Below are 20,017 nucleotides of genomic sequence, written 5' to 3'. Positions count from 1 at the left end.
GGTAGGTGAATTAGTTAAAAAATAACAGACATTTTAGTCACTTAGCACTACATTGTCGAGAAGGAAACTGCAAGTAAGCATTTTGTTGGACGGTGTATACTATGTGTATCCCGTATGACTAATAAAACTTATAAACAAACAAACATATAGTACACACATACACACACCCGCCCTGTACTGTGTTACACAAACTGTTTGTCTGCGATAGACACTTATGCCCTCCCTGGCTTGTTATATTGATTTGTGCTTACAGCATTAGTACTCACTTAGAATGGGAGGCATGTCCTCACGTTAACATACAGACAGACTATGTAGACTAGATACACACACACACACACACACACACACACACCTCCAGACCATATAGACTAGATACGCACGCACGCTCAAGAGCATGCGGATACAAACACACACAAATCGATAGGGAGTAGCTTCCTAAGGCTACTAAATCTAGTCAGTAATAACACATCTACTATGTATTCAGAGAGTATATTTAATGAACATCACTCTGCCGCATTATGTATACTGAACAAAAATATAAACGCAACATATAAAGTGTTGGTCCCATGTTTCATGAGCTGAAATAAAAGATCCCATACATTTTCCATAAGCACAAAAAGCTTATTTCTCTCAAGTGTTTGTTTACTTCCCTGTTGGTGAGTGTTTCTCAAAATAATCCAGCCACCTGGCAGGTGTGGCGAGGGGGAGCCGGGGCGAGCCGAGCCGAGGGGGAGCCGGGGCGAGCCGAGCCGAGGGGGAGCCGGGGCGAGCCGAGCCGAGGGGGAGCCGGGGCGAGCCGAGCCGAGGGGGAGCCGGGGCGAGCCGAGGCGAGGCGGGACGCTGGGGAGCCAGGAGAAAAAACTCTGATGCTTCCAATATGTGATGTCAGCATTCTGTGAGGACTGACAAGAAGCAAGTACAGGGAGTGAATATTTTAATAAATAACCGACATGAAACAAAATCTACCAAAGCTCTTACCAGAGAATTGAATGTTAATTTCTCTACCATAAGCCGCCTCCAACGTCGTTTTAGAGAATTTGGCAGTACATCCGACCGGCCTCACAACCACGGACCATTTGTAGTCACTTCAGCCCAGGACCTCCACATCCAATTTCTTTACCTGTGGGATCGTCGGAGACCAGCCACCCGGACAGCTGATGAAACTGAGGAGTATTTCTGTCTAAAATAATGCCCTTTTGTAGGGAAAAACTCATTCTGATTTGGCTGGGCCTGGCTCCCCAGGGTTGGACCTGGCTCCCAAGTGGGTGGGCCTATGCGGGTGGGCCTAAGCCCCTGCCCAGTCATGTGAAATCCGTAGATTAAGGCCTAATTTATCTATTTCAATTGACTGATTTCCTTATATGAACTGTAACTCAGTAAAATCGTCAATTGTTGCGTTTATATTTTTGTTCAGTATATTTAAGTTGACTTGATTCTTCCTAATATTATGCCAGTATATTTGTACAGTATAATTTAACACAACCCACCACCACATCTCAATAAAACGCATATGAAAACACTTGAAGTTTAACCAATATTTTTTTTTATTCGCATAGAAAATCAAAGAAACCAAACAAACAGTTCTCACTGTTTAGATTTATACATAAGACATTGTGAAAAGCTGAGCGTATTTAAAGGAAAGGTTTCTAAGACCTAAAGAAGGCTCTAGATCTTTTCTCTTCCCCCAGAATGCTTTTCCCACTGGAGTTTTGGATTGGAAAAAGACACAAGGCTAATTAAGTTTAGCATGGTATATTTAAGCAATAAGGTACGAGGGGGTGTGGTATATGGCCAATATACCACGGCTAAGAGCTGTTCATATGTACGACGCAACGCGGAGCGCCTGGAAAAACTCCTGTGGTATATTGGCCATATACCACAAACCCCCTCGGTGCCTTATTGCTATTATAAACTGGTTACAAATGTAATTAGAACAGGAAAAATACATGTTTTGTCATACCCGTGGCCAATCAGCACTTAGGGCTCGAACCACCCAGTTTATAATAAAAACTATAGTCTATACATAACTCACTCGAACAATCTCTTTTCTTTCTCTCCCTCCTTTTCCCATCACTCTCTTTACTCTTCTCTCCATTGTGATTCAGTTGTGATTGAGAGGCCAGAACATTGTTATAATATACGTAGTGACAGAAATACACTTCAGAGTGTGTGATTAGAGTGCATAGTTGCACAGTGCTGCAGTTTGGTTCATCCATGATTTCTACGGAACTCTTTGCCCCCCCCCCCCCCCCCCCCCCCCCTCCCCCTGTGACCTGACTGTCTCGCTGGATCTGAATGACTGACTATGATGCACATAGATTAGTAGATACTAAGTAGCTGTAATGGTACGGCTATTACAGCTTGCTGTGTTCAGATGTTTGTGTGCTGAATGGGTACATCACTGTAAACACATGTTTTTTTCCCCTTCATCTTTCCTGATAGCAACCAATAGAAAATGCCTTTTACTTTGGGTTGATTTACTTAATTTGATTGCAGACATTTCTGTATGATTGTCCAGTTAACATGCCTTTGCCGTTCATATTATGATGACATGCAATAAGCAAAAGAATATATCCTTTAATATTGGTGTTCTGTATGTTAAGGGAAATGCCAATATGTTGAATTATTTTATTCCATGACCAAATTGTAATAACAATTTTATCTCTTTAAAGATGGGCACGTTTGATAAATACACTCTTTTCACTGTCTGCTCCTTCCTGTACTAAAATATCAATGAGAGTCAAGTAGAAATGAACTGGTCCTGTTAAGAAGAAGCAGGGTTTGGATGAGGTCCTAGCTATATTCCTACCCTTTTCACTGTTTCCCTCTGCCATTAGTTCTCCCTTTGCTCTCCCTCTTCACTCTCCCTCTTCACTCTCTCTCTTTTGTCTATCTCGCTCCCTACTTTTTCTCCCTCTCTCTTTATCTCTCTCAAAGGATCAGGGTCTATATTCTTCCTTTTCACCCTTTCCCTCTTTTATTATCCCCCCTTCCTCAATTATTCTGTCTCTCTTTTTAACCTCCCTATGCTTACTCCTATCTCTCCCTCACTAGAGTTCCCGGGCGAACATCGCTGCAGTAGGAGCCCCTGTCCCTCAGAGCTGCTATCAGCTCTTCTCAGCTAGAACAAAGTTATCTCGCTCTCATTCTCTCTCTCTCTGCAGCACAAAATAAACAGAGAAATAAAATATAAAAACAGGAGGGGAAAGAGAAAAGTAGAGGTCTAAGATAGGAACATATATATTTTCTGTCAGTCAGTGATGAGTTGTTGTGACTAGTACCATCAAACCCTTACCCGTGTGTCTACTCAGTGTATACAGAAGTAGGTATACACTACATGACCAAAAGTATGTGGACACACTCTCGTCAAACATCTCATTCCATAATCACGGGCATTCATATGGAGTTGGTCCCCCCTTTTCTGCTATAACAGCCTCCACTCTTCTGGGAAGGATTTCCACTCAATTTTGGAACATTGCTGCGGGGACTGGCTTCCATTCAGCCATTAGCATTAGTGAGGTCAGGCACGGATGTTAGGCGATTAGGCCTGGCTCGCAGTCAGCATTCCAATTCATCCCAAAGGTGTTCGATGGGGTTGAGGTCAGGGCTCTGTGCAGGCCAGTCAAGATCTTCCACACCGATCTCGTCAAACCATTTGTGGACCTTGCTTTGTGCACGTGGGCATTGTCATGCTGAAAGAGAAAAGGGCCGTCCCCAAACTGTTGCCACAAAGTTAGAAGCACGGCATCGTCTAGAATGACATTGTATGCTGTAGCGTAAAGATTTCCCTTCACTGGAACTAAGGGGCCTAGCCCGAACCATGAAAAACAGCCCCAGACCATCATTCCTCCTCCACCAAACTTTACAGTTGGCACTGTGCATTGGGGCAGGTAGTGTTCGTCTGACTTCTGCCAAACCCAGATTTGTCCGTTGGACTGCCAGATGGTGAAGCGTGATCACTCTCGAGTCCACTGCTCCAGACTCCAATGGCGGCGAACTTTACACCACTCCAGCCGACACTTGGCATTGCGCATGGTGATCTTAGGCTTGTGTGTGGCTGCTCGGCCATGGAAACCCATTTAATGAAGCTCCCGACGAACAGTTCTTGTGCTGACATTGCTTCCAGAGACAGATTAGAACTCTGTAGTGAGTGTTGCAACCGAGGACAGGCCACTTTTACGAGATTTAGCACTCGGCGGTTCCATTCTGTGAGCTTGTGTGGTCTACCACTTTGCGGCTGAGCCATTGTTGCTCCTAGACATTCCCACTTCACAATAACAGCACTTACAGTTGACCGGGGCAGCTCTAGCAGGACAGAAATTTGAAGAACTGACTTGTTGGAAAGGTGGCATCCTATGACGGTACCATGTTGAAAGTTACTGAGCTCTTCAGTAAGGCCATTCTACTGCCAATGTTTGTCTATGGAGATTGCGTGGCTGTGTGCTTGATTTTTTTCACCTGTCAGCAACAGGTGTGACTGAAATAGCCGAATCCACTCATTTGAAAGGGTGTCCACATACTTTTGTGTATATATAGTGTAGCAGTCTACACAAGTGTTTCTGTCTGGAATATATTTGCCTTTTAGCGTCTGCCTACGCCTAAACATCCACCTCAAACTACTAACGGTCTTTTATGGAATAGAAGGAAGAGTACAGTAGCTGTAAAGATACTGAGACCTCAAAACAATGTATAAACATGAGAAGCACTGAAACACTTCTGTCACCCAGCAAACATGTATGTGGGGTGGCCCTGTGGGGACACAGCAACCCAAGCCAGTCAGCTAGTAACAGATAAATAAGATTCAGAGCAGAAGTGAGGAGGCACAGAGGGTACTTTGGAACCAAGGAGACCAACCAACCAACCGCCTGCTGGAACCGTATCCTTAGAACGGCATCCAACCGGTGGGGGTGGGAGAAGTGTGTCTGAGATGATGTCATCACGTGTAGGAGTAGTCTATATCTGGGATCATCCCTTGCTCCCGGTAACCCTGGTTGGTCCCGTAGCCTGCCGTGTGACCCAGTTGGGTGATGATGCCGTTGTGACTCTGGTTGCTTCGGTAGGTGCCGTTACCATGCGTTGAGGGGAAGATGGTGTGCACGTAGGTCACATCCTCCCCTCCTTTGGGTTGCAGTGGCTGATGGGTCGTCATGGGCGTCATGGCGAAGCCGGGGCTCCTGATCTCCAGGATGGAGCTGTCCTTCTTAGTACCCGACTCCACGTAGTCATCGTACGGCTTCCCGACCACACGCTGACCTCTGACCCCATAGGAGTCTGTTTCCCCGGAGACATACCCGGTGCGCTGGCCATACCAGCAGAAGATGCCGAAGATGAGTATGAGGGAGACTAGGGCTGTGGCTCCGCCAATGATCTCGGCCAGGGGGAGGGCTGCCATCTCTGTGTCCGAGTCCTCACCCCCATTTCCCCCCTCGGGGCGCAGAGCCTCCCCCGTCTCTATCTGAGAGCAGACAGGGCTCTGGTCTGTTGTGTCCTTTTCCTGTTGCTGTCCTCTCTGTGACCCTCCAGAGTGGGAGGATGTGGAGCGCAGGGGGAGCAGGCAGATGAGATAGTGTGATCGTGGCGTGAGCTGGGTCAGTAGGTACTGCTGTCTCTCCCCGGGTACCAGCGTCTCTGTGATGGAACCCAGAGCGGCGCTGCTGCCCAGCCTCAGCCAGGACAGCCGGAAGGAGGGCGCCGGCCGCGGGCACAGCCACGTCACCTGCACACTGTCTGCCGACAGAGGCTTCACGGTGAGTTCTAAAGCGTTGTGTGAGGCATGACCCCCCGCCTCTCCTCCCGGTGGTAATGGCTTCACCAGGCCCGGCCGTATGGCTCTGAGGGTGAACAGAGAGCCCTGGGTGGGGGGAAAGGTGGTAGTACTAGTGACACCTCCTCCTCTACCCCCCACACTGTTCACCCCTCCTGGGGGGCCTTCACACTGGTCCATGAGCCCAGAGAGGTCCCTGAGGGCCTGGCCTCGCACCGCCTCCGGTCCGTGGCAGGTCAGGCCCCGTACTGTCACCGCCGCCCCGCGGCCATACAGCCAGGCGTGGAGCCAGTGCAGGTTGCAGCCACAGTACCAGGGGTTCCCCCGGAGCAGCAACAGCTCCAGGCCGTCCGTGTCCCTCAGCAGCCCCCGGGGCAGAGTGGTCAGGTTGTTCCCTGCAGGCATGGAAGTGGACACAAGTCACTCTACGTATGGCACCTGATGTAGAATAATATGCTCATCTGCTGCTAATTTTGTGAGTAGTTCACTAAAGTTACTCTGCAATATACAGAGTATATGTCTGGACTCAGAGCAATGTCAAATCTTAACTAGAATCCTAAGCAAACTATTTGCAGCTGTTCTCATTAGGGTTGAACAGTGTGAACCGGGTTACTGAGATTTACCACCCAAACCCACTCCCTTTTCCCGATTTTATAAATAACTGCGAGAAACCGGTAAATTTGAATGTTATTTTTATGAACAGCATAACTTGAAATGGAAGTGTTAAATTAAATGCAATATCTAAATCTGTCTTCTCTACGGGCCATGGTCTACTCTCTGCTATCTGCATGATCAATCATTAACTCTTAGAGTGGGGACAGACAGCGCATCTCAGTATGAAGAGGAGTTCACCATGCATGTATCATCTCATCATGGCAACTTCTTTTCTTGTGGACGGTAGGAATAGATTTGCTGCATCATAACAGTAATATAAGGACTGAATGCATGTCCAATTTACACATCTGCATCTGGCTTTTGGAGGTTTCCTTATTTTTTCATTGTAAAGATGCATTTTTTAAATTGCAACTGCAGAGTTTTAAAACAGCCCATCAGTCTAATATTGTTATTTTAAATCAGTGAGCATGCAAGTGCACCCTGTCTTTCTCTCCATCAATTCTGTGTTTCTGTTGTGCGTAATGTGCAGTAGCCTGTATCATAATTATGTATTGGATAACGGCACTATTATTTAGACTTTTTTGGCCTTGAGATAATAAAATGTCTAATGTAGGGCTGATCAGGCTCAGGTAGCATCAGGCTGGTTGGTTACCTGACAGATCCAGCCGCTGCAGCCTCCTCATCCCGTCCAGGGTCCCCCGGGGCACGTGAATCAGTCCGTTGTCCTGCAGGTGCAGCCTCATCAGGTGTGTGCTGGGCAGGTTGATGGGTGGGGCCTGCAGGGCATTGCGGACTAGCGACAGCTCCGTGAGGTTGGCCAGGCGGGAGAAGGTGTCATCAGCGATGCGGGTGTTGGCCAGGAGATTCCCGTCCAGGACCAGGCGTCTCAGTGAGGCCAGGCCCCGGAAGGCGTGGGTGGGGATGGTGTTGATGCGGTTGTCGTCTAACCTCAGCTCCTCTAAAGAAGCCGGGAGGCCGGCTGGGATGCTGGACAGGTGGTTCCGGGAGAGGAAGAGTAACCTCAGCCGCCGCGTACCGGAGAAGGCCCGCTCCTGAATGCTCACCGTGGAGATGGAGTTGTCGTCCAGGTGTAGCCTCTCTAGCAACGGTAACCTGGCCAACACCGTGCGCGGCAACGTCCGAATGTTGTTGTCCTGCAGGTGTAGTTCCCGTAGCGACGGCGGCAGGTGTATAGGAAACTCGTCTAGTTGGTTGGCGTAAAGGTAGACCACACGGATACTACTGCTGCGCTCTAACGACGCCGGCAGGCCGGAGTTGGCCAACCGGTTGCTCTGTAGGTAGAGAACGGTAGCTGTTAACGGTAGAGGAGGGATCATGCTCAGGCTCCGGTCGTTACAGTAAACGAAGCCCTCGTCACACCGGCACACTGACGGGCACGGGAAGTCTTCCTCGCCTTCCTCCATGGCAACTGCTGCCGCCGCCAACTCCAGCATCTCGGCCAATAGAGTCAGGCACAGGAGGAGCAGAAAGAGCCAATCACGGAGCTCGGTCAGACTCTCGGCAGCCATAATCCCGCCCTCTGTGAGTGGGAGAGAGACCGAGAGTTAATGAGTTTTGAGAGTCATTGTACTTTAGGAAAGAGAAAGAATAAGAGTTTACAGCTCATTTCAGGATTTTGAAATTCTTGTGTTGTGTAAATGTGTTTTCAATTTTTAGTGATGTGATGTCTTTTGTTGGGTGTTTGAACAAAGAAAGTGTTTGAGTGTATGAATAGTCGCTGGGCCCAATGGAGTGGCGCTGTCCTGATAATATGGGTCCCTCCTACCAACAAGAAGCTGTCCTGATAATATGGGTCCCTCCTACCAACAACAAGAAGCTGTCCTGATAATATGGGTCCCTCCTACCAACTAGAAGCTGTCCTGATAATATGGGTCCCTCCTACCAACTAGAAGCTGTCCTGATAATATGGGTCCCTCCTACCAACTAGAAGCTGTCCTGATAATATGGGTCCCTCCTACCAACTAGAAGCTGTCCTGATAATATGGGTCCCTCCTACCAACTAGAAGCTGTCCTGATAATATGGGTCCCTCCTACCAACCAGAAGCTGTCCTGATAATATGGGTCCCTCCTACCAACAAGAAGCTGTCCTGATAATATGGGTCCCTCCTACCAACAAGAAGCTGTCCTGATAATATGGGTCCCTCCTACCAACCAGAAGTTGTCAGGATAATATGGGTCCCTCCTACCAACTAGAAGAGGAAGGGACATTGGAGAGTGGGCGAGGGACAGACTTTTTTTATTTTGTTTATTTTTTTTTAACCAGGGAAGTCAGTTAAGAACAAATTCTTATTTACAATGACATGGAGGGGAAGTGAAGTTTGTGAGAGGAACACCGAGAGATGGGATCAAGTTTAACGAGAAGAACTGGAGAGAGAAAATTAGTGAGAGGATTTTAGATGTTTTAATTCTCATGATGAGGGGGAAACATTAGGAGGGGAATTAGAACCATATTAGCCTAGGTAATATTGGTGATGTTAATATTCTGGAAAACATCTTTCCCCCCCTTGATAAATTTGAATAAACCAACAAAAAAGTATTTAGACCCCTTGACTTTTTTCACATTTTGTTACTTTACAGCCTTATTCTAAAATGGATTAAATTGTGTTTTTTCCTCATAAATTTACACACATAATGACAAAGAAAAAGTTTTTTTTTTTTTATAAAAAAATTCAAATTTCTTACAAATAAAAAACTGAAATCACAAGTATTCAGACTCTTTACGCAGTACTTTGTTGAAGCGCCTTTGGCAGCGATTACAACATTGAGTCTTGTTGGGTGTGAGGCTACAAGCTTGGCACACCTGTATTTGGAGAGTTTCTTCCATTCTTCTCTGCAGATCCGCTCTCTCTCTCTGTCAGGTTGAATGAGGAGTGTTGCTGGACAGCTATTTTCAGGTTTCTCCAGAAATGTTTGATTGGGTTCAAGTCCGGGCTCTGGCTGGGCCACTCAAGGACATTCAGAGACTTGTCCCAAAGCCACTCCTGCGCCCTTATATATTATATAGACCGGCGTGTGCCTTTCCAAATCATGTCCAATCAATTTAATTTACCATTGGGTGGACTCCAATTAAGTTGTAGAAACATCTCAAGGATGATCAATGGAAACAGGATGCACCTGAGCTCAATTACGAGTGTTTATTTATTTTTATTTTTTACACCTTTATTTAACCCGGTAGGCAAGTTGAGAACAAGTTCTAATTTACAATTGCGACCTGGCCAAGATAAAGCAAAGCAGTTCGACACATACAACGACACAAGAGTTACACATGGAGTAAAACAAACATACAGTCAATAATACAGTATAAACAAGTCTATATACGATGTGAGCAAATGAGGTGAGATAAGGGAGGTAAAGGCAAAAAAAGGCCATGGTGGCAAAGTAAATACAATATAGCAAGTAAAACACTGGAATGGTAGATTTGCAGTGGAAGAATGTGCAAAGTAGAAATAAAAATAATGGGGTGCAAAGGAGCAAAATAAATAAATGAATAAAATAAATACAGTAGGGAAAGAGGTAGTTGTTTGGGCTAAATTATAGGTGGGCTATGTACAGGTGCAGTAATCTGTGAGCTGCTCTGACAGTTGGTGCTTAAAGCTAGTGAGGGAGATAAGTGTTTCCAGTTTCAGAGATTTTTGTAGTTCGTTCCAGTCATTGGCAGCAGAGAACTGGAAGGGGAGGCGGCCAAATAAATAGTTGGTTTTGGGGGTGACCAGAGAGAGATACCTGCTGGAGCGCGTGCTACAGGTGGGTGATGCTATGGTGACCAGCGAGCTGAGATAAGGGGGGACTTTACCTAGCAGGGTCTTGTAGATGACATGGAGCCAGTGCGTTTGGCGACGAGTATGAAGCGAGGGCCAGCCAACGAGAGCGTACAGGTCGCAATGGTGGGTAGTATATGGGGCTTTGGTGACAAAACGGATTGCACTGTGATAGACTGCATCCAATTTGTTGAGTAGGGTATTGGAGGCTATTTTGTAAATGACATCGCCGAAGTCGAGGATTGGTAGGATGGTCAGTTTTACAAGGGTATGTTTGGCAGCATGAGTGAAGGATGCTTTGTTGCGAAATAGGAAGCCAATTCTAGATTTAACTTTGGATTGGAGATGTTTGATGTGGGTCTGGAAGGAGAGTTTACAGTCTAACCAGACACCTAGGTATTTGTAGTTGTCCACGTATTCTAAGTCAGAGCCGTCCAGAGTAGTGATGTTGGACAGGCGGGCAGGTGCAGGCAGCGATCGGTTGAAGAGCATGCATTTAGTTTTACTTGTATTTAAGAGCAATTGGAGGCCACGGAAGGAGAGTTGTATGGCATTGAAGCTTGCCTGGAGGGTTGTTAACACAGTGTCCAAAGAAGGGCCAGAAGTATTCAGAATGGTGTCGTCTGCGTAGAGGTGGATCAGAGACTCACCCGCAGCAAGAGCGACATCATTGATGTATACAGAGAAGAGAGTCGGTCCAAGAATTGAACCCTGTGGCACCCCCATAGAGACTGCCAGAGGTCCGGACAGCAGACCCTCCGATTTGACACACTGAACTCTTTCAGAGAAGTAGTTGGTGAACCAGGCGAGGCAATCATTTGAGAAACCAAGGCTGTCGAGTCTGCCGATGAGGATGTGGTGATTGACAGAGTCGAAAGCCTTGGCCAGATCAATGAATACGGCTGCACAGTAATGTTTCTTATCGATGGCGGTTGTGATATCGTTTAAGACCTTGAGCGTGGCTGAGGTGCACCCATGACCAGCTCTGAAACCAGATTGCATAGCAGAGAAGGTATGGTGAGATTCAAAATGGTCGGTAATCTGTTTGTTGACTTGGCTTTCGAAGACCTTAGAAAGGCAGGGTAGGATAGATATAGGTCTGTAGCAGTTTGGGTCAAGAGTGTCCCCCCCTTTGAAGAGGGGGATGACCGCAGCTGCTTTCCAATTTTTGGGAATCTCAGACGACACGAAAGAGAGGTTGAACAGGCTAGTAATAGGGGTGGCAACAATTTCGGCAGATTATTTTAGAAAGAAAGGGTCCAGATTGTCTAGCCCGGCTGATTTGTAGGGGTCCAGATTTTGCAGCTCTTTCAGAACATCAGCTGACTGGATTTGGGAGAAGGAGAAATGGGGAAGGCTTGGGCGAGTTGCTGTGGGGGGTGCAGTGCAGGTGACCGGGGTAGGGGTACCCAGATGGAAAGCATGGCCAGCTGTAGAAAAATGCTTATTGAAATTCTCAATTATAGTGGATTTATCAGTGGTGACAGTGTTTCCTATCTTCAGTGCAGAGTGTCATAGCAAAGGGTCTGAATACTTATGTAAATAAAGTCTTTCTGTTTTTTGTCTTTGTCATTATGGGGTATTGTGTGTAAATCTCTGAGGAAAATGTTAATTTAATCCATTTTAAAACAAGGCTGTAACATAACAAAATGTGGAACAAGTTGAGGAGTCTGAATACTTTCCGAAGGCACTGTGTGCATGTCTGTAGTTTGTTGTACAAGTCGGGGAGGCAACGTAACTGGGATTTAGAAAAACCACAAACATTCACTCACAACAAACTGAGATGTACAGTATTATGCATGCTGTCTGTGTGTGTGGCTACAGTGGTTATTGTTCTCTAAATGTGGTATACATTATTCAGTGAAGAGCTTCTGAATTCCCAAGAAATATTTAAGTGGATGTTTTACATGTCCTTTTTAAAAAAACATTTATACGTTCCTCGGTTTACATTTCTCTGCTTGTCTTTTGCTGTTGAATATTTGAGAGCGCCATCAATTTACAATTCAGAAAAACAAAAAGGAATGTCAGTTGAGTTTTATAGCATACTGTTCATATGACAGAAAATAAAGAAATGAGATGATACGTTATTGTGTACAGTGCAGTATATTCTAGGGGTTTCAGACTTGGACATGTGTTTTCCTGTCCTCTGAAGTGCTTGACATGATTTGACAGAACATTTGACAAACAAATGCTCTGCAGGCAAGTTTTTCCACAAGTGTGTATGTGTGTGTGTTCTCACTCTCAGGACAACATGCAAAATTGCCCCTCGGCTCCAGTCAAAAGCAAACAAGAGATGCAAAGCAAACAAGAGATGGCAACAATGAGAGGGAGGAGTAGAGCAAGAGACTGAAAGAGACAGATGGAGAGATGGACAGACTGAGAGAAGGAGATGAGGCTGACTCTGGCAGTGGGTTGTGAGATACTCAGAATTGGTTTTAAAAGGAGCATCATTAATAAGGATGTAATGCTGCTGTGTATCTAGTGATATCCTCATGTGGACGTCAGGGCCTTGTGGAGGACTTTTGGCACGTTGATGATAATGATTGATAAAGTTATATCCGGGTTCAAGACCGGATCTGGAGGTGTTTCAGTCTATGTATTTTTAGCACAAAACAGCCGGTTTCAAAGTAGTGCAACAGCCAACGTTCACCCAACAGAGGGAGGGAGGGAGGGAGTCAGGGAGCATAAAAACATATGGGAGAGTCTCCACTATGAATAACAAATAGCATGTAGCTCTCTGTGACGCCCGCCCGCCTGCTCTCTCTCTACCCTCTTTCTCCTTTCCCTCCCCCCTCTCTTTTCATCTCTCTCTCCTTGGATAATCTCTTTCATCTGTTCAGCTCCTCGTCCTTTTGTTTATTCACTCACTCCATTCCTTCTGACTGAGATTGGCTCAATCAGACCCCACCCATCTCGCTCCTCCTCCAATCCTCCTCTCCTCCCTAGTGAGTCTGTTTCCTTTCTGTCGTTTAATTTGGATTCTGTCTTTCCTACCTCACTCACTGCTATTTTCTCTGAGGCATTGCTCTAAGAATTTCAAAACATCTTCTGAAATGACACAAATGAGCTGTATATCTCAGTAGAATATAGAGAACTTATGACAGGGTATGTTTTAAGACATTATGTAAAAATATGTTGAACCTCAAATCTCTGAAGATGATGTTTGAGAAACCTGTTTAACTTACCCTCTCAGTGCTTAGTATCTCTTTGCCTTCTGTCTTTGTCTGTTCCACAGCTGAAGGGTCTGTTTGTGTGTGTGTGTGTGTTTCCAGTTCACTCTGTCCGTAATAGTTGAGGTTCAGTCAGTCCCCTCCTAGGCACTGTACTTCCTGTGGCATTGGGGAGTGATGAAGATGATGATAATGATGTTTGTAGCCCGTAGGTCTCCTGGAAGCAGCATGGGAGAGGAGGAAGGCACAGGGAGCAGCATGGCCTAGCTAGCCTAACAGCCTACAGCCTCCTGCCCCATCCAGAGTAGCATCTGGCAGCTCAGTCAGTATCCAGGAGAGTCCGTCTTCAAGGCCTCTCTGCTGGTTGGTTTATGTTGTCTTCGTGTTGATTTACATAGGTCCAGATGGTCATCCAGTCAGTCTGTGTCTGTATAGATTGAACCAGCCGGGGGGAATGGAGAACGTTACACAGTTTAGAGGTTAGAGGAAATGACTCGAACAGAGTGAAGGAGGAGGTGGTGGGATGAGAGGTCACAGGAGTCTGGGCCACTTGTTATCCTTCACTTTGAGGTTTAGAATGAATCATCTCTGGCTCTTAAGGCCTATAGTGACACTGGCACTTTTTCTCTCCTCGAATTTGCAGGGATTAGCGGCTAAAGATGATATTCCTCCCGCTGTCTGTGACACTTGGGCCAGAGACACTGCACCCCCCCCTGTGGGTAGAACAGAGAGGGCAGTTAGCTAGGACTCCTCACTCATACATACACACACACACACACACACACACACACACACACACACACACACACACACACACACACACACACACACATTACATAATAGTGGATTATGGCATTAAAGAGCAGGCACCCTAGGGCTCTGGTTAAAAGCAGTGCACTATATAGGGAATAGGGTGCCGTTTGGGTCATTCCCATTCACTACTGTATCAATGAGTCAACTGTATACCAGCAGGGAAGGTTTCAGAATAACCATTATAATTTTTTTGCTTAATACGAATGCTCAAGTCTAACCATGCTCAAGTTAATCTTCAAAGGACAGACACTCCAGCTTCAGTGACTAGACAGTTATGTGTGGCAAGGTGACGAGTCTAGGATTAAAGCACTGTTCTTCAGTCCACAGACTTTCAGTCCAGCCCAGTACTAACACACCCAATGCAGTTATTCAACTTCACATCAAGACTTTTGATTTGTTGCATCAGTTGTGTTAGTGCTGGTCTGGAACAAAAGCCTGCACACCCCAGACTTGAAGCACACTAGATTGAGAGGTCTAGAAAGGGAAAAGTGGAGCGTGTAGTGTGGTGAAGTAGTAATGTGTGGTGAGGTGTGGTAGTGAGGTAGTGTGGTGAGGTAGTGTAGCAAGGTAGCGTAGCATAGTGTAGTGAGGTAGTGTAGCATGGTGAGGTAGTGTAGCGAGGTAGCGTAGCATAGGGTAGTGAGGTAGTGTAGCATAGTGTGGTGAGGTAGTGTAGCGAAGTGTGGTGAGGTAGTGTGGCGTAGCGTAATGTGGTGAGGTGGTGTGGTGAGGTAGTGTAGCGTAGTGTAATGTAGTGAGGTAGTGTAATGTGGTGAGGTAGCGTAGTGTGGTGAGGTAGTGTAGCGTAGTGTAATGTGGTGAGGTAGCGTAATGTGGTGAGGTAGAGTAGTGTGGTGAGGTAGCGTGGTGAGGTAGTGTGCTGAGGTAGTGTAGCTTAGTGTGCTGAGGTAGTGTAGCTTAGTGTGCTGAGGTAGTAATGTCAGTGTAGTGTATTTTGGTGTGGTGGTTGTTTTTCTGTGCTCCTCCCTCCCCATGCTGACACAACCTATATCCAGCCATGGATAGCTAGTACTGTAGCAGTAGAATAGAATATAGACTAGAATGGTTCCTCTGGGTCTCATTGGCTGACAGCTCTATTGTCCTGACCTCTGCTGAATGTCTGTTCTGCAGCACAACACTTAGAACAGCAGTTACACTGTACTACTAGAGATGGACTGGGTCTTTTACAGCATTATGGACTGGGTCTTTTACAGCATTATGGACTGGGTCTTACAGCATTATGGACTGGGTCTTATACAGCATTATGGACTGGGTCTTATACAGCATTATGGACTGGGTCTTACAGCATTATGGACTGGGTCTTACAGCATTATGGACTGGGTCTTATACAGCATTATGGACTGGGTCTTTTACAGCATTATGGACTGGGTCTTATACAGCATTATGGACTGGGTCTTTTACAGCATTATGGACTGGGTCTTATACAGCATTATGGACTGGGTCTTATACAGCATTATGGACTGGGTCTTACAGAATTATGGACTGGGTCTTATACAGCATTATGGACTGGGTCTTATACAGCATTATGGACTGGGTCTTTTACAGCATTATGGACTGGGTCTTACAGCATTATGGACTGGGTCTTATACAGCATTATGGACTGGGTCTTACAGCATTATGGACTGGGTCTTACAGCATTATGGACTGGGTCTTATACAGCATTATGGACTGGGTCTTATACAGCATTATGGACTGGGTCTTTTACAGCATTATGGACTGGGTCTTTTACAGCATTATGGACTGGGTCTTTTACAGCATTATGGACTGGGTCTTTTACAGCATTATGGACTGGGTCTTTTACAGCATTATGGACTGGGTCTTATACAGCATTATGGACTGGGTCTTATACAGCATTATGGACTGGGTCTTATACAGCATTATGGACTGGGTCTTATACAGCATTATGGACTGGGTCTTACAGCATTATGGACTGGGTCTTTTACAGCATTATGGACTGGGTCTTATACAGCATTATGGACTGGGTCTTATACAGCATTATGGACTGGGTCTTATACAGCATTATGGACTGGGTCTTACAGCATTATGGACTGGGTCTTTTACAGCATTATGGACTGGGTATTATACAGCATTATGGACTGGGTCTTTTACAGCATTATGGACTGGGTCTTATACAGCATTATGGACTGGGTCTTATACAGCATTATGGACTGGGTCTTTTACAGCATTATGGACTGGGTCTTATACAGCATTATGGACTGGGTCTTTTACAGCATTATGGACTGGGTCTTATACAGCATTATGGACTGGGTCTTATACAGCATTATGGACTGGGTCTTACAGAATTATGGACTGGGTCTTATACAGCATTATGGACTGGGTCTTATACAGCATTATGGACTGGGTCTTTTACAGCATTATGGACTGGGTCTTACAGCATTATGGACTGGGTCTTATACAGCATTATGGACTGGGTCTTACAGCATTATGGACTGGGTCTTACAGCATTATGGACTGGGTCTTATACAGCATTATGGACTGGGTCTTATACAGCATTATGGACTGGGTCTTTTACAGCATTATGGACTGGGTCTTTTACAGCATTATGGACTGGGTATTTTACAGCATTATGGACTGGGTCTTTTACAGCATTATGGACTGGGTCTTTTACAGCATTATGGACTGGGTCTTTTACAGCATTATGGACTGGGTCTTATACAGCATTATGGACTGGGTCTTATACAGCATTATGGACTGGGTCTTATACAGCATTATGGACTGGGTCTTATACAGCATTATGGACTGGGTCTTACAGCATTATGGACTGGGTCTTTTACAGCATTATGGACTGGGTCTTATACAGCATTATGGACTGGGTCTTATACAGCATTATGGACTGGGTCTTATACAGCATTATGGACTGGGTCTTACAGCATTATGGACTGGGTCTTTTACAGCATTATGGACTGGGTATTATACAGCATTATGGACTGGGTCTTTTACAGCATTATGGACTGGGTCTTATACAGCATTATGGACTGGGTCTTTTACAGCATTATGGACTGGGTCTTATACAGCATTATGGACTGGGTCTTATACAGCATTATGGACTGGGTCTTTTACAGCATTATGGACTGGGTCTTATACAGCATTATGGACTGGGTCTTACAGCATTATGGACTGGGTCTTTTACAGCATTATGGACTGGGTCTTTTACAGCATTATGGACTGGGTCTTTTACAGCATTATGGACTGGGTCTTATACAGCATTATGGACTGGGTCTTTTACAGCATTATGGACTGGGTCTTACAGCATTATGGACTGGGTCTTATACAGCATTATGGACTGGGTCTTATACAGCATTATGGACTGGGTCTTTTACAGCATTATGGACTGGGTCTTATACAGCATTATGGACTGGGTCTTACAGCATTATGGACTGGGTCTTTTACAGCATTATGGACTGGGTCTTACACAGCATTATGGACTGGGTCTTACAGAATTATGAACTGGGTCTTATACAGCATTATGGACTGGGTCTTACAGCATTATGGACTGGGTCTTATACAGCATTATGGACTGGGTCTTATACAGCATTATGGACTGGGTCTTATACAGCATTATGGACTGGGTCTTATACAGCATTATGGACTGGGTCTTTTACAGCATTATGGACTGGGTCTTTTACAGCATTATGGACTGGGTCTTACAGAATTATGAACTGGGTCTTATACAGAATTATGAACTCGGTCTTATACAGAATTATGGACTGGGTCTTATACAGCATTATGGACTGGGTCTTACAGCATTATGAACTGGGTCTTATACAGCATTATGGACTGGGTCTTTTACAGCATTATGGACTGGGTCTTACAGCATTATGGACTGGGTCTTATACAGCATTATGGACTGGGTCTTTTACAGCATTATGGACTGGGTCTTATACAGCATTATGGACTGGGTCTTATACAGCATTATGGACTGGGTCTTATACAGCATTATGGACTGGGTCTTACAGCATTATGGACTGGGTCTTATACAGCATTATGGACTGGGTCTTATACAGCATTATGGACTGGGTCTTACAGCATTATGGACTGGGTCTTATACAGCATTATGGACTGGGTCTTATACAGCATTATGGACTGGGTCTTATACAGCATTATGGACTGGGTCTTACAGCATTATGGACAGGGTCTTACAGCATTATGGACTGGGTCTTTTACAGCATTATGGACTGGGTCTTATACAGCATTATGGACTGGGTCTTACAGCATTATGGACTGGGTCTTACAGCATTATGGACTGGGTCTTATACAGTATCATGGACTGGGTCTTATACAGCATTATGGACTGGGTCTTATACAGCATTATGGACTGGGTCTTATACAGCATTATGGACTGGGTCTTACAGCATTATGGACTGGGTCTTTTACAGCATTATGGACTGGGTCTTTTACAGCATTATGGACTGGGTCTTACAGCATTATGGACTGGGTCTTATACAGCATTATGGACTGGGTCTTATACAGCATTATGGACTGGGTCTTTTACAGCATTATGGACTGGGTCTTATACAGCATTATGGACTGGGTCTTTTACAGCATTATGGACTGGGTCTTATACAGCATTATGGACTGGGTCTTTTACAGCATTATGGACTGGGTCTTTTACAGCATTATGGACTGGGTCTTATACAGCATTATGGACTGGGTCTTACAGCATTATGGACTGGGTCTTACAGCATTATGGACTGGGTCTTACACAGCATTATGGACTGGGTCTTACAGAATTATGAACTGGGTCTTATACAGCATTATGGACTGGGTCTTACAGCATTATGGACTGGGTCTTATACAGCATTATGGACTGGGTCTTATACAGCATTATGGACTGGGTCTTATACAGCATTATGGACTGGGTCTTATACAGCATTATGGACTGGGTCTTATACAGCATTATGGACTGGGTCTTTTACAGCATTATGGACTGGGTCTTTTACAGCATTATGGACTGGGTCTTACAGAATTATGAACTGGGTCTTATACAGAATTATGAACTCGGTCTTATACAGAATTATGGACTGGGTCTTATACAGCATTATGGACTGGGTCTTACAGCATTATGAACTGGGTCTTATACAGCATTATGGACTGGGTCTTTTACAGCATTATGGACTGGGTCTTACAGCATTATGGACTGGGTCTTATACAGCATTATGGACTGGGTCTTTTACAGCATTATGGACTGGGTCTTATACAGCATTATGGACTGGGTCTTATACAGCATTATGGACTGGGTCTTATACAGCATTATGGACTGGGTCTTACAGCATTATGGACTGGGTCTTATACAGCATTATGGACTGGGTCTTATACAGCATTATGGACTGGGTCTTACAGCATTATGGACTGGGTCTTATACAGCATTATGGACTGGGTCTTATACAGCATTATGGACTGGGTCTTATACAGCATTATGGACTGGGTCTTACAGCATTATGGACAGGGTCTTACAGCATTATGGACTGGGTCTTTTACAGCATTATGGACTGGGTCTTATACAGCATTATGGACTGGGTCTTACAGCATTATGGACTGGGTCTTACAGCATTATGGACTGGGTCTTATACAGTATTATGGACTGGGTCTTATACAGCATTATGGACTGGGTCTTATACAGCATTATGGACTGGGTCTTATACAGCATTATGGACTGGGTCTTATACAGCATTATGGACTGGGTCTTTTACAGCATTATGGACTGGGTCTTACGGCATTATGGACTGGGTCTTATACAGCATTATGGACTGGGTCTTTTACAGCATTATGGACTGGGTCTTTTACAGCATTATGGACTGGGTCTTATACAGCATTATGGACTGGGTCTTACAGCA

The 20,017-nt window shown here is 45.3% G+C and overlaps 2 protein-coding genes across 3 annotated transcripts in view; one reads left to right on the top strand and one right to left on the bottom strand.

Moving 5' to 3' along the window:
- Positions 1 to 20,017, top strand: part of macrod1 (mono-ADP ribosylhydrolase 1) — a 119,061-nt gene that overhangs the window by 23,369 nt on the left and 75,675 nt on the right. The gene's annotated exons all lie outside the window — the stretch shown is intronic.
- flrt1b (fibronectin leucine rich transmembrane protein 1b) overlaps positions 4,419 to 20,017 on the bottom strand; it is a 39,892-nt gene continuing 24,293 nt past the window's right edge. Inside the window, exons 2-4 of the mRNA XM_036943228.1 lie at positions 13,344 to 14,041; positions 7,032 to 7,919; positions 4,419 to 6,159 (exon numbers count right to left, since the gene is read on the bottom strand). Coding sequence (XP_036799123.1) covers positions 4,937 to 6,159; positions 7,032 to 7,908 — 2,100 coding nt within the window. The 5' untranslated portion in view covers positions 7,909 to 7,919; positions 13,344 to 14,041 and the 3' untranslated portion in view covers positions 4,419 to 4,936. The remainder of the gene's footprint in view (positions 6,160 to 7,031; positions 7,920 to 13,343; positions 14,042 to 20,017) is intronic.

The sequence above is a fragment of the Oncorhynchus mykiss genome, chromosome 14 (genome assembly GCF_013265735.2).
Source record: "Oncorhynchus mykiss isolate Arlee chromosome 14, USDA_OmykA_1.1, whole genome shotgun sequence".
Classification (NCBI taxonomy): Eukaryota; Metazoa; Chordata; class Actinopteri; order Salmoniformes; family Salmonidae; genus Oncorhynchus; species Oncorhynchus mykiss.
The sequence above is the reverse complement of the archived record's forward strand: the minus strand, read 5'-3'. Positions and strand labels throughout refer to the sequence as shown.